The sequence below is a fragment of the Dipteris shenzhenensis genome, chromosome 19, assembly GCF_047967505.1.
Source record: "Dipteris shenzhenensis isolate YYH24624 ecotype China chromosome 19, Dip_SZ_1.0, whole genome shotgun sequence".
Classification (NCBI taxonomy): Eukaryota; Viridiplantae; Streptophyta; class Polypodiopsida; order Gleicheniales; family Dipteridaceae; genus Dipteris; species Dipteris shenzhenensis.
The window spans coordinates 18,755,945-18,781,304 of NC_141614.1; the positions used below are offsets into that span (position 1 = coordinate 18,755,945).

The 25,360-nt window shown below is 39.2% G+C and overlaps 1 protein-coding gene across 1 annotated transcript; it reads left to right on the forward strand.

The window, feature by feature from the left end:
* The first annotated feature begins 7,003 nt into the window (after window positions 1-7,003).
* LOC147890180 (cell number regulator 9-like) lies at window positions 7,004-8,693 on the forward strand. The gene is made up of 4 exons (XM_087390958.1): window positions 7,004-7,196; window positions 7,311-7,382; window positions 7,980-8,192; window positions 8,304-8,693. Exons 1-4 carry the CDS (start codon window positions 7,133-7,135, stop codon window positions 8,360-8,362), a joined length of 408 nt encoding a protein of 135 aa, XP_087247084.1. The 5' UTR covers window positions 7,004-7,132; the 3' UTR covers window positions 8,363-8,693.
* Window positions 8,694-25,360: the final 16,667 nt, after the last annotated feature.

Genomic DNA, 25,360 nt, shown 5'->3' on the forward strand with positions numbered 1-25,360 from the left:
CAAAACTTCTCATTATGGTTGTTTTTGCCACAGTGTTTGTCCCTGCCAAATTTCTTTAAGCCTCAAAGTCCACCATCCTAGGGAGCAACTTCACCCCATCTTTTGTTCAACGCAAGGGAATTGGGCCAACCCATAAGCAAGCCCCTATACAAACAGCTAGATGAAAACTTAGTCAGGGGCATCTTGCCAATACACCATTACTTGGCCTCATAAGCTTTTGTAATGTTTGTGGAGAGAGAAACAATGATAATAAAGAAAACTCCTTGTAGAGCAGTAGTAGAGTAGGAAATGGTTGTTGTAGATGCATGCATTCAATCATTGCCATTGGAGTGAAGAACACAAGCTATGGTCTCACATTTGGTGGGAGCATTTAAGGCATTTAAGTCTTGAGTATTCACAATCTTTACCTTGCACCCTAAAATTCAAAGAGTGATAACCCTACAACACCTCAGAAGATGTCGGCCCAAGGGATGATGCTCTCTAACCTAAAAAATGCCCTGCTGGATGTGAAAGGGGTGCACAACTTAGATCACCTAGCTGCAAAGAGGGTGACATTAGCTATGTTGTTATCCTCTGAAACAAAGGAGATATGGCTTGGGCGTACAATGCCAAAGATGTCAATTAGAAGGACCAACATGGCTCCAATGTTTGGACGCAGAGAGGAAGCAATGTAGGATCATCCCGATCTAAGAAGAATGTGGGCTTCAACAAAATGCAAGAAAAGGAGAGATAGCCTAAGTGCAAAAGTTATTGATTAAGGGATAGCATTTTGGCATAAGAATACAAGAGTTTCTTCAAATAAGGAGGACATCTACAAACAACGAATGGGACGTAGCTTGCGGAACAAGCACATCATACACATGCTTGATACAACGTAGGTCAGTGGTTCCCTAAACCAGCTCGGTCGTTGTCTGTGAATGATTTTTGGAATAGTTTAATTGTTTAACTTAATTTCCAAATTGGGTTGGCTTGGACTAAAGGGATTGTCCTAAACCAGCTCGGTGGTTGGAACATCATGCAATATATTACCTTGTTGGTTCAGGTCAAACACTAGTTATGTGATTGTCCTAAACCAGTGTGGTTGAATAGCAATATATTTCACCATCCTAGTGCTTGCCTATGAATGAGTCTAGAAATAGTTTAATGGACTTAATGTGATTGTCCTAAACTAGCCCAATAGTTGAAAATGCTACATTTCCTAGTCATTAAATACTAGTTAAGTTTAATTTTTGGGCTAGTTTGGGTCATATACCAGTTAATTTCTAAACCAGGATAGCTTGGACTTAATATGATTGTCCTAAACCAACCCGGTGGTTGGAACATCATGGAAATATCACCAAGTGGGATCAAGTCAAATAGAAGTTATGTGATTGTCCTAAACTAGCATGAATAAGAATCCAAATCAACCTTTCTAAGCCTGTGTGAGGAGCTCTTGTATGTCATGATTTCAAGACTAGGGGAGTAATAATCGTGTGAGGGCCTCTTGCATGTCATGATTTCAAGATTGGGGGAGGAAAGATTGTGTGACTCTCGGACTGTGTAGAGATGGAGGAGCAAGATGACACGTTTGGGAGGTTATCCATTGTGAGAGGGGATAGAACTTAGAGGAAGAGTGCAACAGAGAAAGATTGAGAGGTAACAGTGAAGGATGTTGGAAATGGTGGAGGAGTAATTAGACAAACAATGAAATGAGTCAAAAGTGGTGAATAAAATGGAATAGTGGAGGCTTAAGTAGAGCAAAGGCCACTGCGGTGGTTTGGCTCATGCAAGGTGTTTGTTTGATGTGGCTAAGCCACTTCTTTTTCCACCAAATTAGGTAGAGTGCAATTAATTAGCAGCCACCTCCTTGATGATTTTATTTGGATGGGTGGCAAGTGAATAATTGGTGGCTCAAATTTTGACTGGGCTTACATTTGCTTTAATTACCACTTAATTACCAGTTACTAGCATTGTGGCTCCTTCATGATTATTTGGATGGAACCACCCGACCTCGGCAATCTTGCCCATCCATACAATGCATCAACATGCATGTGATTATATTTTCCACCAGTCATTGGCATGGTGGATCCTTCATGATTATTTGGATGTCCCAATGTTAATTACCAATCACCAAGGTGGCATGTGACTGTATGTCGAACTTTCATGTGATTATTTTTGGGGGAAAACAATTCTTGATTAGTTTTTAGTACAGCTAATTACCAATCACCATAGTGCCATGAGATCAAATAGTGTCATGATTCTATAATTGGAGGGGCTTGCATGTCGGCAATTGTTTTTTGGGCAAAATAAGAAATCTAGTCGGGCATCCATGCAATTTAATTACCAGTTAATTACCAATCATCAGCATGGCAGCTCCTTGATGAATATTTGCAAGTCCACATTATGTTTAGTGCAGTTAATTACCGGTCACCATAGTGGCATGTGCTTGCATGGGCTTGCATGTGATTGCATCGACTTGCATGTGGTTGTTTTGGGGCAAGAAAATTCTCTTATCTTTTTGCAGTCATCGGAGATTAAATAACAATTCATGATTCTATAATTGGATGGGCTTGCATGCCAACATTGGGGGAAAACAAGCAATCTAGCCCTAGTCATCACATTTCCTACACCTTTAATGAGAAAGTCAAATTTAACTATTTTTTAAGGCCTTCTAATGAAACATTGCATGGTGAAGAATGTGTGTATGCAAAATACAGCATTATCGAGGTAGCCAAGCATGTGATTGATTAGCGGCTCAAATGTCTGATTAATTGAAGATAACTCATGGCTATTTGGATGGCACCACTGGGCCTCCATTCACCATGCTATCTTAGATTTTGATTAATTTACGGTGGCTTATTAATATGAATCATGATTACTTGGATGGCACCATTCCACTCACTGCAATGGATTAGATTTTGATTAATCTAAGGTGGCTTATTAAGATGGATCATGATTATTTGGATGGCACCACTGGGCCTTTGGTCCATGGTGGCTTGAATTTTGATTAATTCAAGGTGGATCATTAATATTAGAGTGCCACTATTATTATTTAACCATGGCCCCAAATAGGATTTGGCTACTTTGCTCTCATCTGCCCCTGCTCTTCTACTTTTCTCCATGCTCCCTCCTATAGCTCTCATCTTCCCCTCATCAGTTACCTTGGTCCACACTCCCTACTCTAGCTCTCATCCTCTCATCTTCTCCCTACTCATCCACTCCACCACTCACCCACTATTTTCACCATGCTAGGAATTGTAGGAAATGCAGCCAACATTACTACCCCCCCTTGATACAGCATGATCCCAATCTTGTCTACTTTCTCATAGAAGGTCATTGTGTTGCACTAGCTAGGACTCAAAATGGTTGATCTTTTGAAATGTATTTGTAATCTCCATTGATTTGCCCATCTCCATGTCACCACCTTGGATGGCATGCACACAGCTAGCCTCTTTATGCCTATGCTTTATGTATTCCCTAGAGATATTGATGAAGGGCTAAGGATTTTCATAGCATAGTCTTCTTGTGTTGTTAGATGGCCACTATGAATATGAGAATGTATAATGGTCTATTAGCCAATTGGCAATACTGAGTTGTACAAATATCCTCTTTGCAACTTTTTCTCAATGAGGCTCATAACCACTTAGCAATGTGGCTGAGTTGTTAATCTTTATCCGATCTAATCTTTTGGCCTTTAAGGCCCTCAACAATTGCTTAGTTTTTATGAATGTAATCTCTTTTGTTTAATTTTTGCTCCATGAGGCTCTCAGCAATTTGCTGAGTTGTTAGGAGGTGGTTAGTTTTTAGAAACTGTCTTTGGATGTAGATGTAATCTCTTTTGTTCAATTTTTTCTCGATGATTTAATATCTTAGGCTTTAAGGCTCTCAGCAATTGCTAAGTTTTTATAAATGTAATCTTTTTTGTTCGATTTCTATTCCAGGAGACTCTCTAAAAATATCTAGTTATTAGTTTTTATAAACTATCTTTGGATGTAGATGTAATCTCTTTTGTTTAATTTTTGCTCGATGAGGCTCCCAATAATTATTGAGTTGTTATACATTATCTTTGGAGAGCAAATGTAATCTCTTTTAAGTTTCAACTTTAATATAAATAGAACTATTATCATTGGCATGGTAGCAGTCATTGTTGTTGGTAGTGGTCATTACTAGTTGCAGTTGTTGCGAAAGCAATAACAACAAGCAGCACAAAATAGTTTCAAGAACAAGCACAGTGGTTGCAAGGAAATTCATTTTTGTTGGTTTAGGATTAATTGCAAATCACACTAAAATAGAACGAGCATGGTGGTTGCACAAGGAAACACCTTTTTCTTTGTTTAGGATTAACTTTAAAATGAAGGAAATTTTATTTTCTTCATTCAAGATTAACTTTTAGATGAAGTAAAATGTGCAACTACCACACTAAAATAGGAATAGCCTAGTTGTTGCAAGGAAATACATTTTCCTTGGTTTAGGATTAACTACAAATAGAACCAGCACGGTGGTTGCACAAGGAAATACATTTTCCTTGGTTTAGGATTAACTTTTAACCACTTGTTTTAAACTCAATCTGAGATATATGAACAATTGTGGGACACCAACGCAGGTCTATATGATGTAGCCACTTAACATAAATACATAGTCTTTGGTTTAATTAGAAGTAGCTACAATCATCTAAAGGAACCAGTGCCCTAGCCGCACCAAGCCAACATCAGCGCAATCATTGTGAATCTGTATCAGTGCAAGAGAGCTACACGTAGATGACAGATGCGAGCTACAGGTAGATGATAGGTGGTGAGATGTGGCTAGATGATAGGAGGTGAGATGGAGGTAGATGATAGGACAGACTATGGACAATCTGATGTACAAAGATGCAGCACAGAGATCGTGCAAAGGAGGGTAAAACTGCTCATGTAGTGACATGTGTCAAACTCTGCAGTGTCCAAAACATCAAATTTTGACATATTGAGTCTCATTATTATGCCAGTATGGGGATCATTACATCGAGTGAGAGAGTGAGTCTACCTGAAGTTCAAAATATCACCCATCCAAGGGGGCCACTAAGCAATATGTAAGATAGTGCGTGCAATCAATGAAAGATGTTTTATATCATTATGGTTCAATGGTGAATATTAATGCCAAGACAAAAAATTGTGAATATGTGTTCTCCTAAATCAAGATCCTATCTCCTAAGTTAAGAGTGGATGATTGATCTCCTTGGACCCTTCCCTATTTTAAAATGTACACTAGCATCTATGAGGAAAAGTGGGGGTTGGCACAAAGACGCTTGCCACCTCATCCTACTTACAACTACCCCTTATAAAACTACTATATATATGGACTATATTGCATGGCCACCCTCTTCAATGCACACATGGGTCATCCACATGGAAGGGTCTCACAGTTCACCTCCATAAATTTTAGTAAGCTTATCACCTCAATCATGGGTCCTTAGCCCTCTTACTCTATATTATGCATGCCAATTCAAATTACACACATTGCAAAAATGAGTGCTCTCATGTTTTCGATGTATTTCATGGGCTTAATGTTCAAATACTTGTATCAACAACCACTAAGGGATTTTCCATGAAAGAACGCCTATTTAACTAAAAATTTACAAGAAGCTAATAAGAGATTTTCCAAAAAGTAAATTCCACATGGGTGCACATTTTCCTTGACTAGTTCTTTATAAGTTCTAGTGGAAGGGGGAGGCAGATCCTACGCCTGAGGGTGAGGGAAAGCTAAGCGCCTTAGGACATGTGAGAAAGTAGGAAAGTAATGGGAAAAAATGGTCCCATCCATACTCACATGTATTTCTATCCTATTCTCATTCCACATGTGCTCATAAGTCCCAAAAGAGCTCAGAATGGGTTAGGTGGGACACATAGCATCATTTCATCTTCTTTTTTTTAATTCTTTTTTTTCTTTTTCTTTTTCTTTTTAAACACGCCCACACCACACTCACACGCCCATGGTCCTAGCGAGGGGCACCTTGTCCTAGACTGGTGGGCAATGGGTCCATAACTATGGCACTCACACACACCACACACACACCCAACCACAAGCTAGGACTCCATGCCCAAGCCTCCAAGACTTGAACCCCCATGACCTCACGCTTGGCAGCCCAACACTCAAACCACATTTCATCTATTTAGAAGGTGGGGATAAGGACTCGTCATGATTCCATGCTTTCCAATCGCTATAAGAGGGGATCCCTTTTGGTTCGAGGGTCTTCATGCCATGACGGAGGATGGGACAAAAAATGGTTCTCCCCATCCTAAACCCTTCCTAGACCACTTGGTCTAGGATGGGATTAATGATGACAAAGAGACTCCTATTTGGAATCCATTCCAATCCAAGGCCCTAACAATTTGAGCCTTAAAAATATGACAAAGTCCACGAGATTGTTCATCATACATAACAGTACTAGCAAAACTAACATTTAATATATTTTTACCAGCGATAATTCTAAGTTCAATTTTGTTTAGTCTTTATTTTATGGACAAAATTTTAGGCATAGGAATTCACAAACATCCACCCATGGCTTTGAAAGAGGGGCATACTTCCATATGGCAATCTTCTACAGGCCATTCAAAAAGTATTTCATGTCCAATAGGCATTTGTAAAAGTCGGCCATTCACATGTCCAATAGAGAATTTGATGGGCGACCTCCCCAACGGACATCTGCAAAAGTCGGCCTTCAAAGCACTCTGGATAGGTGCGGGCACCTGACTTCGGTGGTCCGTTGGAGTGGTGCATCAAGGCATGCTTGTATAACGAGCGAACGAGTGTGAATGCTCAAGCTGCCTAACGAGAGAAGTGCTTTTATGAAGGAGTGATGCAACCATGTGTGAGTAAAGCAATAGACTACTCTTCAAAAGTTGCTTAATAGCCTTTATTTTAAGGATTGGAGTCTACAAAACCAACTCGGTTTCAGACAAATCGAGAGGAGATAATGGAGCGTGAACTTTATTTTATGAGGCTTTAGAAAATTTGTTTTGTGGAAGGAGGGCGAAAAGAACTAGGAACCAAGGCGGCTTTTTAAGAAGCAACATTTGATTTCATTAAGCGACGGAGCTCTCATTTATCTCCTCGTTCTCTACGTTCTTAGCTTTCTCTAATCTCTCAGCTTTCTCGTTCTGATCTCTATCCAATCATGGAACCCGTTGCTCACCGCTGGACTAGTGGGCTTTGTGGCTGCTGCAACGATTGCCATTCATGTAACCCATACAGACTCTACCTCCCTGCCTTGTTCTCTTTGATCTAGACTAACTTTCTGGGACTCAGTACGCTCTCCTTTATTTGACTATTTAGCCACTCTTTGCTCACTGCAGGTTGCTGCGCTTTGTGGTGCCCTTGCGTCGCTGTCGGGCGCATGGTGAATATCCTCGACGCCGGATCAACTTGTAAGTTATGGGCAGTTATCTACCATCGTCGCTTTGTTGTATCCAGATCATGATTCATAATCCTAGAGTTCAGTGCTTCCTGCCGGCGGGCCGGCAGATGACAGTTTTTGGTAGATTGCTGTGATTTTCGTTTGCAATTGCACTTGTACTAGAAAATCTGCATGCTTATGGAAAGGGTACACGATCATGGCGATGTGCTACCAGCGTAGGCTTATTACAAAGTCAGAGCTAACTAGTCACTGCACTTTCATAAGGGCACTCTTAGGTACTAGATCTAGCAAGTCATTTCATGGATCCAGCACAGCGGCTTCCTATCATAAGGTACTTTGAACTTTCAAGTATTTTCCACAAAAAAAGTACAAGATCTAGCAGAACGGCACTTTCAGGTACTATATCTAGCGGAAACATTTTGCAGGTAGTGTTTTTTCTGAGAAAACAAATTTACGGTTCTGCCCGCCGGTAGTTTTCTCTGGGGAAAAACATTTCCAGTGCTGGCCGGTAGCATAAACATTTTGCAACGCCTCGGTTGGTGACTGACCTCCTTCTATATGAAGAACATGAGCAGAACAAGCTAAAGAATTTTGGCTTTGACTGCAGCCTGCTGTGCCGCGGGGACGATCTTCTATCTACTTCAGGCGTTTACAGGCCTCGGCTGCCTTTATACCTGCAGCTACAGATCTAAGTTACGGAATAAGTACAGTCTTCCCGAGGAGCCTTGCAACGATGTGTGCACTGATTGCTGGTGTTTGTGCTGTTCCATCGCTCAAATGTATCGAGAACTGAAGTATCGGAAGATAGATCCAGCACTAGGTGAACAACACTTAGTATTTGATCGTTTCTTTTATCAATTTCTTGCCAAGTGACTGAAGCAGAAAGTAGAAAGTAGCCTGTAAATGCCACTAAAAAGCATCCATGACACAGGTTATGAAGCGGTAATGACGACTTTCGGTCCACCTCCAGACCAATTCATGCGCAAGTGATTAAATTAAACGGACGGAGACAAACCTAGGAAACAAGGAACTTCAACCCCGAGGTGTAGTCTGTAGTTTTAAGCTCCAGTCTGTTATTGACTATTGCTTCATGTTTCATGAGAGCTCAAAAAAGATTTAATCCTAGTAACAACAAACTTAATATCCTTTCTTCTTGTAATGTAATTATGAGAACTTCAAGAGCAGTCTGTTCTAGTTTGCCACCACTCCATAGAGGAGTGCTATACAACAAACCATCATCCCCTATAGCACCCGTGACACTTGAGTTTTTGGCCTGCCCTCTGGGTAGCCTTAGCAACGTTTCAAATTTGGCAAAGCAGAAATTAGGCATTTTTAGAATTTTTGGAAGTGCATAATTTTTTAATGCACACTTTAAAGTGGTTGACTCTCTCTCTCTCTCTCTCTCTCTCTCTCTCTCTCTCTCTCTCTCTCTCTCTCTCTCTCTCTCTCTCCCCCCCTTCTTTATCTCCTCAAGTCTTCTTACACACTATCTCCACCTTTTCTCCCTCCCTCCCTCCCAACCACCCCCCTCCTCCCCCCCCCCCCCTCTCTCTCTCTCTCTCTCTCTCTCTCTCTCTCTCTCTCTCTCTCTCTCCCCTTTATCTCCTGAGTCTTCCTCCACACCATTTCCTTTTTGTTTGCTTTTTTTATCTTGGGCAGGCTTGAATGGACTCTTTGCATTGCTTCCAAGTTTGCAAGGGAAGCAAAACTTTCATTTTTTTTAAAAACAATAATGCAAAAAAATAATGTGCTAGAAGCTCTAACATAATAAATACCTACAACTTGCATATAAAATGATCAATACGTCAAGGAATGAAAACAAATTTGGCCATAGCTGTGGTTTATTTGCATAAAATAGAGGTTTCTTAGAGCAAGGCCTAATTTACACATTCCAACTTTGACCTAACCTAGAAAGCTTCAAAAGACTTGAGATATGGTCATGCTAGAAAATCCATATATGAAGATAGATGCCAATGTCTCCCAAGAAAATAGTGAATCTATCAACCAACTAAATTCTCATCATGTGTTGCAAGGGTAAGCAATTTTGATATCCTAAGTTCTACAAGATGAAAGTTTTTTTTTGAAATAAAATCTCAGCAAACAGCCCTATCACCTTAGAATGTAGGAGATTTTGAAAAAATATAGAAAATTTTGACATTAAAAAATCACACAAAAAGAGATGGATATTGTCATGTAAGGCCACAACTACATGAACTTATAGATCACTTAGTTGAATCCATACCAAAATTGATGCTTCACAATTTCACATTCATACCAAAATAGGTGCTTCACAAAATAGTTGAATCCAGTCTCCCTCTTACCTAGCTTGCTAGGGTAGAAATTAGCTATAGAGTGAACACTTCAAGCTGAGGAAGCTTGGTTATATGAATTATTTTAATACAAGAGTGATTTTACTTCCATATTCTATTATTACTATGGATATTTCTATCCGTCATTGATAACTCAATTCACCTGTCATCATCACACAGTTTCTTTGCAATAGCGAACCCCAACCTCTAAGTGTTTTGTTATTGTTTGCATTTTAACACCATTGAGCACTCACATACGTAGCTATTGTAAGGATTGTAAGAGCAAGCATCTTCATCCGAGTACTACACAGTTGGATTCACATTCCGTGAACAGTAGACACTAAGCACAAGTGAGTTAGCATTGGGGGTGAGTGCACCAACTTTAGAAGATGGTCTTGCAGTAGTTTAGAAAGTCTTTATAACAGGGAGCAAGGAGAGAGAGACAATTGTAGATTCACACTCTCCCTCTCACCTAGCTTGCTAGGGTAGAAGTTGGCTTTTGAGTGAATACCTCAAGCCGAGGCATCTTGGGATTGTCAGAGTTCTTTTAATACAAGAGTGATTGTGCTTCCATATTCTATTGTTACTGTGCATATTTCTATCCATCGTTGACAAATTGGTTCACCCATTATCACACGGTTTCCCCTTCAATAGCAAACCCAAACCTCAAAGTGTTTTGTTGGCATATGCGTTTTAACACCACCAAGCACTCACATGGCACAGTGGTCTAAGGATTGCAAAAGCAAGCATCTTCATCCCAACATTAAATAATTGGGTTCACATGCCACAAGCACCATACACTGAGCACATGTGTGTTAGCCATCGGGGGTGAAGAAACTATAGCGTCAACCTTTGGCGATCCTGCTAGGGAAGGGTCAACTTGAATTTACGAATTGACATGCTGTTGGTTAGGGGAATTGAGAGGATTGAGCTTAGTAAGCCTAGAATTGAGTGTACAATCATTCAAATGTTTATGTTGACTAACGGCGAGAGTTGAAGCAGTTGCTAGGTGTTGTGAATTACTACAAAAAGCTCCTCCAAGTAACTAAAAATGAGTGGCATAGTCTAGTGTTGTGTTTGAAGACTGGAGTGTGGACTTTTGAAAGCATTTGCACAGTCAATCATTTGATCCATGACTTAGCCAATGTCTGATATACACTCAAAAAGAAGACAAAGATACAAAGCCAGGCATCAAGAGTTTCTAAATCAAAGAAATTGGCTAAATTCAACCATACGAGCTAGTGCAGTTTCGGAGCTAGAGTTGGTCCCTGAAGGAGGTTGGAAAAAGCATCAACTGTCCAACAAGAGCAAAGAGCATGAGGAGAGAGACTTAGCCTCGCTACCTCAGGGGTGGAAGTTGATTACTATATAGGCCTAGAAGGATGAACAACTGGTCACATTTTGAGGATCCATTGAGGAAATGGCCAACCATTCAAAGTCCTAAATTTTTGTAGATGAATGCTCGGACTCCATTTGCCATGATGGACCTTCATCTAAGATCAGCCACTGCAGATGGCCAAAGAAACAATAAATGAGAAGACCAGTGCTTCTCTAATGGAGAAAGGCACCATTGGGTTCCTAAATGGGTGAATATAGAGAAGCTAAGGCAATTTGTTTGAGTTCCTTTACCCATGGATAGAAATCCAAGTCGGCTTGGTGGTGCAAGTCGACCTACATCTTTGATGTCTAAAAATGTTATAACAGGCCCATTGGGAAGCGTCCCTAGATATGACAAATGGAGAGCTGAAGATCCTATTTTTCCAAGTGGACATCTTGCTTACCTAGCTTATGGAGCAAGCAAAGTGGAGGCAACAGTAGAATGGGTGGAGAAATCTAAGGGAAACCCAAATATCAAGGTAAAATTTTAGAATTTCAAGGTCACTAATGATGAAGACCCATATAGTTACATTCAAAGTTTCTTATGGGTGTGTCATATAAATGGTGCTACAACAAATGAAGAATGCATCGATTATTTCCTTTGGACTCTGATTAAGAATGTATAGAGGTGCTTTCATCAATTTCCAATTAGATATCTCACTGCTTGGTATGCTATGTTAGAAGCCTTTCTGCATTCATGCAGTTAGGAAATCAACAAGGAAGATATTCACACAAAATTAAGTGGAATAAAAAAGAACAAAGGAGAATTTGTCCAAGACTTTGTACTTGGGATGTAAGCCTTTATCAATCAGCTGACTACTATGCCAGACGACAAGTCTATGAGAACTTGGTTGATTACGGGTTGCACTCAAGTTGACTTGTGTAAGTCAAAAATAGTCAATCCAACCAAGACATATGAAGAGTAGCTTGTCCGTGTTGTAGTTCGGAAATGAGTGAAGGCTTGAAGAGAAAAAAAAAAAATGCAGACAGTGATATTGAAGAAACCCTAGCAAAAAAAGACAAAATCAAGACCGAGATGAAAAAGCCACTGAAAGAATTGGGCATTCAAGGGAAACAAGAACCAATGAGAAATGGTGCAATATGTGTTCTTAGAGTGGTCACACTGAAGATGATTGTAAAACCAAGTATTGTAACACTTGTACTAAGTTCGGGCATGGTGACTCGGACTGTTGGTTCAATGGTAAAATTTGCCAAGTGTCACCAAACCAGATGATAACTAATACTCGACCAGATAGTGATAAACCACCATACCTTGAGCAGAAAGACAAGGGTAAGAATGGCAAGGACAAGAACACCGGGTCCTTCCAAGATTAAATGTTTTTTATTGTCGAGAGAATCATCTAGGATCTAATCGTCCAATTTGTGCTGAGTATTTGAAATTCCTTAAACCTAATATGGAATGAAAAGAAGTGGATACAGTATGTCAAGTAGTTGTGGCAGAGCTACCAGATGCAATGGAAGCGTGAGTGGTTTCCCGATCAAAAAGTCAAGCTACATCTTTTGCAAATACTGGCCCATCAAGGCACAAAAGGAGTTGCTGCTAAAATTTTTGAAGAGTTGAAGGGAAAAGCACCAGCAGTTGAAATGCCTTCAAAGCAACCTCACTCAACTGATTGAGTCTTCCAAATCTAAACAAAGTATGGAACAAGAGTTGAGTACTCAAACATCGACTGGCGTAGAGCAAGGTCGAGCATGGGCTCAGCATGGGAAGTATTTATGACTTGCTAAGTTGATGCAAATAGCCAGGGAATAGCTCTGTATTGCCATGAATTCTTCACACAAAAAATGAAGGAGACTAAAGATTAGTTAAAGGAGATTGATTCTTTGGTTAGCATCCCTATCATTGGCACACCTGTTGTGGATAAAGAAGTGTCAGTGATTACCATCAATGTCAGAAAGAAGACTATACCAAATGTGATCATTGATGATGGTTCAAGATTAAGTATTGTATTTGAAGATATTGCAACGCGGCTAAAATTTAAGACATTCAACCCATCTCCTTTATGTGTGTGGATGGCAGATTAATGACCAGTTGACCCTAAAGATCCATTTCCCCAAGATGTGGAATCATGCCTAATGGAATTGCAGATTCTTTCTGCAATTCCTTCTATGGGAGAAATTGATATTTTCCAAGTGAATACCAAGATAAATCAGAAGTTGAAGGCCAAACAAATTGCAAAACAAAAGGATCTATTCCCGAGAAACTTCACTGAAGATGGGGGGTACCCTATACACAAATGCTTTTGTTTTCAAGCTAAAGCAAACCATGCAGCCACATTGTTCTTTTGGTCATTGAATTTTTATATGTTTATTTCATTTACATAAACTATAGCAATCCATGCTATGCTTCTTTCACATACACTTTGTCTTTCAGTATGAAATTCCCTTTTCTTTAATCGTTCATTTTCCTTGCACCTAAATTAACTTTCAAAGATTGCAGCAACTCATAGGACATTTTCTTTAGCTTCACTTTTGATTTTGCAAGGCCAAAAAATGTGGGGGATACATAGCCTATATGCAGTTCACACAAAGAATCACATACGATGCAACCAAATAAATGTAGCAAACACAAAGCAACACTATACAATAGGCAAGCAGAAGGCCGCTATCTACAAAGGAGCCAAGAAATGCACACACAATACACACAACTACAGACATAAACACGTAGCAAACCTCACACACACATCCTCTACACTGAAATCCCACACCCTTTTCTCTACGTGTGACCGTCCTCTACACTCATCTATGAAACCATATGTCTCAATTTGTCTCATCACCTCTCTATAGCATGTCATGCCATCTACGAACCCATATGTCTAAGTTCCTCCAATCATCCCTCTATTTCAACCCTCATAGCTTAGACACATGGACTATCTCAACTCCTCTTGTCATTTGTATGCTCACGGCTATTGACCAAGATGTTCACAACTTTTGACCATTAAGTAGACCCCTCATGACTCTTGCCAAACATCCCAGCAAACCCTCAAACACACAACATACCATAAACAATCACATCTTTAGATAATACACACATGCAAAAAGTCGTGAACCCCCTTTCCTTTCATGTCAACCATAGCAACCCAATATGAAGCGAACCCCTTCAAAAATATCACCATTAAACAAGACCCTTCATGAGTCTCGACCAAAGGAACAGAGCATACCATAAAAAATTTGCACCTCACATAATACACAAACACCAACAATAGTGAATCCCCTTTGCTTTCATCGCTCTTCACCCACAATCCAATTAACATCTTGCTCCCCATTTTGGAAATGTAAGACCCAAAGTTATAGCACAGAGGACCGTCGATGTCAACAACTATGCATGCATTATCCCAGCAAATCATTGACACAGTGAGCCTGCACATGCATAGGAAATCAGACCAAATTCACTTCATAACTATGCATACATCAAAAATGAAAATCAGACAACACTCCAAGACCTTCCAAATTGGCTATTTCAATATCGAGATCTGCACAACATGAATCGCATAGAGCATAAACAACAATGACAAGCTGATTGTAGGTCAAAGAATGCATACAAAATTGTCTTACTTAACATAGAAGCATGCAAAGAATTCAAATCTAGATCATGTCAGAGCAGATAGCATCTGCCTGACATGATCATCGCCCTTCACTACCTTGATTTTTGCTTTTTTTGAAGAGGTGCAAGCAAAGAATGGCTACCCTCTTCAATAATCAAGAAGTCCCTTCTTGCTAAATAATCAAAACAGAGATGGTCATCCATGACAGAACAAATCCTCTAGCCCGAGTTTCCCTCCTCAACCATCGTGCTGTCCAGCAACCTCTCCTCCTCCATTGCCACACCCATGCACGGCCATCGACACTCCCAAACAAACCTCTAGCAACCCATGAGAGAACCTCCAACCACCATGGGAAATAGATCCGCCACAGTCCAAACATAACCACAACATTCAAAACCTCCATATGTATCCAAGGACTCAACCCTAATCACCCAAATAAAACCTAAAACACAACTAACCACTGCATTAAACCAAGTCAAGATGACAATTACGGATGGGCGTCATAGGGAAATGAAACAACATGGACCCTTGTAGGGCTAAAAATGACCCTACATTAGGGCGCTTTTATAGGGCCCAATGCCCTGTTGTTTCACCCACCACGACTAGGGGTTAGATCTGGCCATCAGACCCACTAACTTGGTTTATCTACTGCTATTGACCAAGTTGGCAACCACTTTAGCATGCAACTAGGGCACCACTGCTGGGGCCTATAGGGCTCATGGCTGGGCTATTTCTAATGCCACAGACGATTCTCAAATGTAGACATTGGTGGCCCTTTGGATTCCCCCAAACTATCGTGAAGAAGGAATCCTACATGGTAGCCTCAGTCCTTCCCCTTACTAATCCATCTACCTACAATGTTATGCAAGCCTCAAGCCCCTGATCTCTCCTTGTTTGGGGGCTTATAGGTGGGGCATTCTCCCTATACTTCCGACAAGTCATCATAGAAGAGGTTGGGGTCAAGGTTGCAAACACAAGTATGCTACCCTTTCATGGGAAGTAGTATTCTTGGGAGCTGTTCTCACCTGCCTTACTGCTTCAACCTCATTCACTTCCACCCATCAACACGGCCCCATCTTGATCATCCAAGTACTTTCCCACTGCTTTCCTCCCCTTTTGCTCCCTCTAGTCACCTTCCAAATGTGTATGTAGCCTCCATTGTGTGTTTTGCAAGTAGCCAAGATCACCTATTCTTGTCAGCTTCCCCCTCTCAACCTATGTCACTTAGAAGGCAATCAAGGATGTTGACCTCGAGGGATTCGATATAGGTAAATAGTCTATGTGTGATAAATTATAAATATCTAGGTGATTGCCTTTTTTATACAATAAAATACTTAGTTCAAACAAACTTAGCATCTAAGCAACTACAAAGAGCAGCTATAGTCCAAGAATTTGTAGCTTCTTTACATAATAAGGAAAAGCAAGCAATAGAGTGTTTGAAAATGCCCTTGTTATTATAATTCCTAGATAGTCGTACAAAGTTTGAATGAATATCTCACTCGCATGAGCATTTTAGCAACATGGGGTGGCCTTTGGTGTGATTACTTTGCTATTTTATCTATCTTCAAAAGCCAATCTTCTTATGGTCATCCTTGAAGAAAAAAATCTATCTAAAGTATGGCAAAACTGACAGTTTAGATCTAATACAAATCTTGTATGATGGCATTCCATCACATATTAATCAAATCATTCAAACAAGTATACCTTGTATGTTAAAATCCCACTATGTCCTTGTAATAAGAACTTGGATGTCAAAAGCATTGAAAGCCCCAATCAAGAAAGTACAAAACTTAACACCTTTGAGAATGTGCAACAAGATGGTAGCAATACATGTTTGCAAAATGGTAAGCCTCCATCTAAAATAATTTGCCAATCAATTAAAACCAAGCCAATTGAGTTAACTTTAGAGTCAAAATAGCTATGCCGTGTATGCAACTAGAAATGCAATGCTGAGAATTGCCTGTTTGACACAATAAAGTACTTGAGCTGTAGCAACTCAAAAAATTTGAATTTCATTGCAAAATGATGACAACAAGGCTTAAAGACATTTGTTTCATTGGATTTTTGAAAGAGTTTGCATAGAGTGCAAAGCCAAGGAGAATATCTTTCATGGATGAGCACATCAGCAACAAAAAATGTCCTATGGGGAGATCACTTTACTCTATTGTAGATTTCTTCTTTTCTACAAAAGCCAATCTATCTATGGTGATCGTTAAATAAAATAATCTATTGAGATGCTGTGATAATTACCAATGTAAACCAATACAAAATTTATACAATGATACTGCAGAACACATGCCTCACTTTGAGCCGATTGTGGGAATAAGTAGAGTTACTACACTACATAGGCAAAACCAAGAACAATGCCAGAACATGAATCAAATAATCACAAGTACATGCAATCCAAAAAAATACACAATTGATGGCAAAAGGAAGAACGATAGTCGATACTTTTGGTCTGAAGATCAAAATAACTTATTGCAATCAATCATGGATGAAAACCCTTTACTTAAGATAAAAGAAATTGCTATGCAATACAAAGACTTACATGATGAGGAAAGCTTGGAACTAGGAAAAATAACCACCCATATAAAATACCTTAAGCAAAAAGCTAGGCTTCCATATCCAACCATTGCAAAACAACCAAAATACATTTCAAGGAATTGGACTAATGTAGGGGACAAGGACTTGCTTTGACTTCCATTGACACATGCTTAGATAGGTTGAATAGTGCTGAACGAAAATAAAATAAAAGGGAAAATAGTTGCACAAATGGCTCATCACCTACAATATTTTGAAACACATGCTAGTAAAGGCACAATTCGGTAGTATGCCTAACGTGAACAACTGCCACCTAAAGCAAACTAAGTTATGCAAAAATTCTTAACCATGGTTGTTGATACACCTATCCATACTTGATATTTTTGTGAAAGGTTAATATTCAAGTACCAAACCAAAAGAACAACAAAGTGAAACAATAGACAATAAGAGCAATGATACTATATGCAAATATTGCATGTGCAAAATTATTAAAGGGAAAATTCCTACATTAGCAACCCCTAGACATATGCAAATGAATAGCCTGATTGACCAAATCCAAATATTATTTCAACTCAAAGAAAAGCTAGTTGCGCCTTGAGCTACAGTTGGCCAGATTTGCCTCTACTTTCATTTTGGCCAATACTTGCTGAAAAGGAAGCTTAATAAATGTTGCTACTAACCTAGACAATATAATGTAGGTACCTTTGATTTATATTTTAATGCAACCAATGGTTTTGGAGATAGGGTGGAAGATGATAGAGATACTTTTAGTCCCTTTTTCACTATTTGATTGCCACACAAAGAAAAGAGGTGCCTAGGTGGGGAACCTTGATGAAGAAGTCTTAGGGACCAAAGATAACGCACAGTCTAATAGAGTGAATGCATAAGACTTCTGATTATGCTCAACATGGGCAAGCCAGGCCTACATAGAAATGACCAACTTTAATTATTCTCAAATGAACTTAGTTTTGAGAAGAATGTAAGATAGAATTCTATTATCCACTTGTTATGTTGTATGAAAATTGAGAAATTACTTTTGCTACTACAATATAGCATCAACACTTTCAATTTAGCCATCTAAGGAAAGTTTTCAATGCACAATTTTGCAAATAATTGTGTTAAAGAAAATTTGAATTTATATTTGCCAGCTTTAGAATTGTGTTTAAAGGTAGAAACTTAGATTGAAAGGCAGGTCTTTAATTTTGCATTACAAGATAGATACGAATTTCAAGGCAAGTACAAAATTTGCATTTCAGGATAGGTTTAAAATTCACATTTTGGAATAGTTATCGAATTTGTATATCAAAGGAATCTAGAGTTTGTTTTGGATGCCCATCGTAAAACATTTTTTGAAGTTGTATGTTTGCTTTTAAAGACAAGCTTCAGACTCATGTATTGCACACGAGGTACTTTGGAAATTTGCATTCTTGAATTCATACAAAAAAGAACAATTTAGAGTTTGTAGTGTTCATTGCAAAACAGTTAAGTAGATAAGATCAATCTTGTATCTAGCTATAGCCATCTAGCACATTAGTTTGCCTAGTAAAGCACCAATTGTGATTCTCACTCTACACCAATTCGCTTGTCTGTGGAAAAATCTTGTGGGGGCTCCTCCTTAGTGCCTATCTTTGCAATAGAACATTGTGAGATTTTTTCTTTGCAATAAACATTAGTACATACATAGCCAGAATAAGCTTCTCAAGCCTATACTAAATTTCCCAACAACCCATAGCATGCCGATCATCCACAAAAAGTCATTTTCATTCTTTTTAAAGTAATGGTCAACTATAACATCTCTCCCAAGAAGTGGGGATATACAAGGGTCTTTGATATTAACATGTTTGTCCCCCCATGAAATTAACATTGAGGTTGCACATGTTGTTTGCAATGCAGTTATACTTATCTCTACCAAATTTTTTAACAACAATTTGGGTTTTGCAAATAGAACAAGCTGTGTAAAAAGGCCGAGCTATTCGTGGTAATGTCGATTCAATAAATACCTACAAAAGGAAGCATGCAAGAGAAAATGAGACAATGTTAGTTTGTGCATACCATGGAACAAAGTACAATTATACTGATTCTTTCTTGCAAAGGAAAACTTTAGGTCCACTTACAAAATTCATCAGAACTGTTGCACTTTTGAAAATGTGCATCCCAATCAAAATTTTGCAAAGAAATTTCAATGATTTCAAAATACATCGACATTTGTAGGCTATGCTCACACCATTCAAAATAATAACTTAACCACAGTGACATGGAAACATGACTCAATAGCTAGTCAATGCACCTTATAAGCAAATCCATTGGAAATATCCCAAGGCATAAAGATGAATTCTTGACTTCCAATTTTGCACAAAGACCACACATAATAGCTAGTCAATGCACCTTATGGACAAATCTAGATGGAAATACCCCAAGCCACAAAGACAAAGACCTAATTCTCAATTCTATAAATTTCAAATGATAGAGTCCATATGTAAATTCCGTGGGATAAAAGAAAAACAAACAAATCTATTACATGCAACATAATTTCAAACATATAATGACATTATTTTAATATATTTGCAAACCTCAAACAACAATTGCTATCTAGCTATTCTAGCTAGGTTCCATTTACTCTTTTAATAGTACAAGCCTTCCCACTTAATGTCATAGTAGCATAAACTTTCCATTTAGAGATCATGGTCACATGCAATGATTGTATCCAGACTATCTACGACTTGAAGCACTTAATTGATTCAGCCAGTACTTTCTGCGTAAATTGATTTAAGTATAGGTAGCGAGGACTTATGAATACCAAATAATAATGTTTTAAAAAATTGACTTCCCTCTACATAAACCCTTCAAATAGTGAGGCAATGCTTTCACAAGTCTATGTAAAAGTATATTGAAATCCCAACAAATCCTCATTAGGATGCACCATACCTTGTATCTTTTTCTGGGGCTCTCAAACAAAACTAATAAACATGAAGTATAAAAATTTCATTGTGAAATTGTTGCTTGTTTTTCTTTTGAGTGTTAAACTAGCTGGTTTCCTAGCCAACAAGCTATAAGAAAATATAGAGGCTAGTAAACTATCAGTGAGGAATCATTTGTTATGTTTACAGTCATGCAGGTGTGCATGCATGTTCATGCACTCACACGTGTGCTTCTACATGAGCATGCATGCACTCATGTAAGTGTGCACACATGCTCACACACTCACACATGTGCTTTATATATGAACATCCACATGCATGTGAGTGTGCAAAAGCACATGCACACACATGTGCGCACGAACCTACATACACATGCACACACGTACATGTGTAAGTACACGTGCACACACACATATGTACAAGTGCACGTGCATACATGCACACATGCAAGCACACACACACACACACATGTGCACACAATGCACACACATGCATGCATGCACTCACACACACGTACATGTGCTTGCACGTGTGAACACACACATGTGCAGGCACATTCGACTCTCTTAGGAGAAGTTTGGTGCTGCGACTCCATGGTTAAATGTGTTAAACTTAACATCATCCTTCTCTTTGCGAAAGTGACAACATGTGGCCACATTGCATTGAATGAAATATATTGAACATGAAATCGAAAGAAAAAAATAGTATTTCAAAGAAATAAAAGCTATTTCCAACTTCGCATCATGTAAAACATAAAAGGAGGAGACCACTACTTACTTGAAGATCATAGCTCTTAGCAATTTCTTGGTCCCTACTACTCACATTCTCTCCCCTTTAACAAGCCTCCAAAATTGCATCTTGGATCCATTCAATTTGGCATTTGCTTGGCAATAGACACAAATATTTTGGATACCTAACACCTCTATGGCTTCTTCTAAAAGCTCTTCTATCTTTTTTTTTGCCTCTGAGTATCTATGTGGTTGCACATGTCTATATGCATGTAGACACATAGAGATTTTTTGTTGTTGATTCGCTATAAAAAAGCTATAGAAAAAGTCATTTCCAAAGTATAGATATATTCTTCTATTGTTTATTGATAACTTTGGAAGAAATGTATTTTATTTGCACTATTATGCTTTGTGCTGACTATTCTCTTAGTTGAGGAAACCTACATATATGGGCTGCTAAGGATGTTTATGTTATATCAATTGTTATGAAATTTATTATTCATGCATGGTAGAAAGACTCTAGAATGTACTATGAAATGTTTTTGTTTTTTTGGCTTATATTATGTTGAGGATTCATCTCAACATCATGTGATCATATGTGCGTAGCACTAACACTAAAGAGTGCTCAAAACGAAAGGGTTGGAAACCCTAACCCTAACCCTAACCCTAACCCTAAAGGGATTTGATTATATTCTTTATTTTCAACTAAATCTAGTGTACACTTAGTCGTTTGTGGGGTGTGCTCTCGAGCTGTGCCCTCTCTTCTCATCTCCACTCTTCTCCTCTCCTCTCTCCATATCTGTTCATGGTATCAGAGCTCCCTTGCCTTTCGCTAAGGCATCACTATCCGTGTGAGAGAGTGTGAGAGATTGAGAGTTCCACCTTTCATTTCGATGATGAAACATTTTCATTTATTGTGGTGAGAGAATTTTTGGTCGTTCCTTTCCATTTATTGATAGTTCTTTCTTCCATAAGAGAAAGAGAGGTATTCATTCGATTCATTACTTTGCCAATTGGAAGAGAGCGATAGAGAGCTTTCAAAGCTCCGATTTATAGGGACAGAGAGAGAAAGAGTTTTATTTTTGAGTGTTCATTCTGAGAGAAAGAGAGGTATTTGTCTTGAGAGATTTGTGAGAGCTTTGAGGATTTGAGACAAGAGTCTCTCTTCCATTGCCACTTTCTTTCCTAAGTTGCTCTTCCTGAGAGAGAGAGAGAGAGAGAGAGAGAGAGAGAGAGTTTGTCAAAGAGAGAAAAGGCTAACTCAAAGCTCTCAACAACTCGACAACCAACTTCACACGGCCTATCAATAGTAAACTGCGTGCATCAACAAGTTAAGGCGCAGTGCCCTTCCTACCGGCAAGCTCAACACCCTGAGACTCATTGCAGTCTCAGCAACCACAATGCGACTAGTAGTAGCAAGGCGACACTAACAAGACCCTACAAGCGACTTGGCTATAGCAGCACACACCAACACCTTGCCAACCAACCGCCAACAAACGCATGCAAAGGATGCTGCAATGCAAATCTGGAGCTATGGAGAACTAGCAACTTCGACAACCTAGCAAGAGCTCAAGGCAACACCAACATACAATGCCTGCGGACTCCCAATCAAAGTCGCCCCCCACTCGACTTCCTCAGCGAGCCTCACTGAAGCGCTACACGCAACAACAACAACACGCTTTAACAATGGGTCTACAATGGGCTACTCATTCAACGGTCTGACTCACCTCATGCATCCGCACTACAAGAGAGCCAATGCGCACCTCAATGTAATCTTGCAACAAAGCTCTAATGCTTTAGAAGAACAAAAGCATGCACAACCGGCTCAACATAGGCCGGCATTATCTTCGATGGAGATGAATGCACTATCAAAGACAAATCTAGAGAATACCAGCTAGTGGGAAAAGCAGTCAAGGAAGGACACTTGTTCAAAATTCTAGCTTCAGTACCAGACTTGCATGCCATGTTAGCTCTAGCAGCAACCAATGCCACTTTCTACAATATGGCACAAGTAGATATCGACATGTCAATTTCAAAAGCTTGATGCGATTGTGAAACCAAAATATGGCAATTGGCATTCTGAAACTTCAGTTTGCTGGAAAAGTTTGTGAAGCATGTTGCTTTGGTAAACAAAAGAGAACCAATTTTGGTAGAAGCACCTCTTGAGTGCGAGTCTTCTTAATTTGATTCTTACAAATCTATGAGGTTATGCACAGACTCGCATTATCAATGGTTTTGTACTACCTTACTTTCATCGACGACTACAATAGATATTGTTGGGTCTACTTTTGTACTACCCGACTTTCATCGATGACTACAACAGATATTGTTGGGTCTATCTTATGAAGAAGAAATCTAAAGTCTTTTCCAGATTTCAAGAATTCCAAGCCATGCTAGCGAACCAGATAGGCAGAAAGATCAAAGTCATGAGATTAGACAGAGGAGGTGAATATATGTCTTCAGAATTCATGAACTTTTGCAGAAGTAATGGCATTCAAAGACAATTCACATGTGCAGATCCTCCTCAGCATAATGCAATAGCTGAAAGGAAGAATGGTACTTTAGTAGATAGTGCTAGAGCAATACTTAGTGAGAAGCATCTTTTGAATTAGTATTGGGTTGAACTGATTGCCATTGCAAACTACTTGCTTAGTCAACTTTCGACCCAATTGTTTTAGGTTATGACACCTTATGAAGCATTCACTAGATACAAGCCACGCGTTGGGCATCTTTGCATATTTGGTTGCATAGTATATGCCCATAGACATGAAAATCATCGTAGAAGGTTGGATGTTAAGTCATGTAAATACATCATACTTGGCTATAGTGAAGAGAGTAAAGCATACAAATTGTATGATCCCATCAACCGAAAGGTCATAATCTCTAGAGATGTAATTTTTTATGAAGAACTAGAAAGAAAAACATCAAATGCACTTGAGATAGACACACTAATTAGTCAGCCACCTACAAAAAATGTTGATGAAGAAAAGCAAGAATTGTGAGAGAACCCTCTAAAAGAGCAACAACAACTTAAATGGTCTACCAGAGAAAGCAGACCACCAGCCATATTGACATATGCTCAGAAAAGCAAAGTAGTTCTGATTGAAACCACTAATTATGCTCTTATGACTACCACTAGGGCTACAGAAGAGCCAGTGTACGTCAAAGACGTAGTTCACAAGCCAGAATGCCAAACTGTAATGAATGAAGAAATGGAAGCTTTGTACAACAAGTTGAATGATGAGAATCATGAGAGAATCATTCATAAGGCTTGCCCAAGATCAAAAAAGAAATGAATTGGATGCATAGCATGGAAAAGAGGGTTGAAAGCGCAGAGAGAGAGAGAGGAGAGAGAGGGGGGTTGAGGGGAGAGAAGATGAACTGGAGAGAGAGAGGGGGGGAGAGATAGAGAGATATTCTAGGGTAGAAAATAGAAAGTGAAAGTTGGTGAATGTCATTCACGTTTGCCCGAAATAAAAAGAAGAGAAAAACAAGGAGCAAATGGTGGAGATCACATGGTTTCAACCAATCACAAAAAAAGCAATGGAAATTCAAGGAAAAATGAAATTTCCCTTTCTCAAGGGAGGTTGCCTTTACTAAGGCCTTCCCTATAGGGCAAACCAAAAACAACACTTCGGAATTATGCGACCTTCCACAAGAAAAAAGGCCATCACAAACAAATGGGTTAACAAAGTGAAGTACAATCAAAACATAACCATTGAAAGATACAAACCCAGACTAGTTGCAAAAGGTTTTGCACAATATAGTCAAGATTATGATGAGACTTATGCTCTAGTAGCAAAGATGGGCTCCATAAGATTTTTAATATCACTAGCGACACTCAGTAGATGGAATGTGTACCAGCTAGATGTCAAAAATGCTTTTCTCAAAGGTTACCTAAACAAGGAAGTCTACATGCAGCAACTAACAAGGTATGTTGAACTAGGGAAAGCACATCAGGTTTGCCATCTCAAGAAAAGTTGGTATAGCAAAATCGACAAGTATTTTGCTAATCTAGGATACATGAAGTCCAATGTGGATCATACTCTCTGAAGAAGTTTAATACGGCAGATTGCAAGATTGCAACCACTCCCATGGAATAGAGTTTGAAACTTACATACCACATAGGCCATAAAATTTTAGGTGCATTTCACAAACCGTTTGTTGTGTCGAACCCAAAATCACGCTTGAGAGGAGGGATGCAGCTCTGAAATTTAGGTTGGCATATGAGTGAAACCCGAGAGTGAGACAAAACTCGGGCAACGGCCCAAGAGAGAATCCAGAGGAGAGCTAGAGCATTCGAGCTACCTTTCACCGTGGACAATCGAGCGCCACATAGATTCCCATGTGCCGTATAACAAACTACCGTAAAGATGCGTAAGGCAGAAAAAAGTCCTATTAGAAGGTTTTGTCCAAAAGGCACTTTGGTCAATGTTTAAAAAGAATGTACTTAAAATTTTGATTTGCAAGAGTCCCGCTCACGATCTCATTAGCGATGGAAATGGAATCCTTGTGCATTCCTTGAATCTCTTCTTATACTCAATTCGAT

Excerpts from the sequence above, each read along its gene's own strand:
- LOC147890180 (XM_087390958.1), top strand. The coding sequence starts at position 7,133 with ATGGAACCCGTTGCTCACCGCTGGACTAGTGGGCTTTGTGGCTGCTGC. Across the intron at positions 7,383-7,979 it reads CCTCGACGCCGGATCAACTT|CCTGCTGTGCCGCGGGGACG; the intron begins GTAAGTTATGGG and ends CTTTGACTGCAG. Across the intron at positions 8,193-8,303 it reads GAAGATAGATCCAGCACTAG|GTTATGAAGCGGTAATGACG; the intron begins GTGAACAACACT and ends TCCATGACACAG.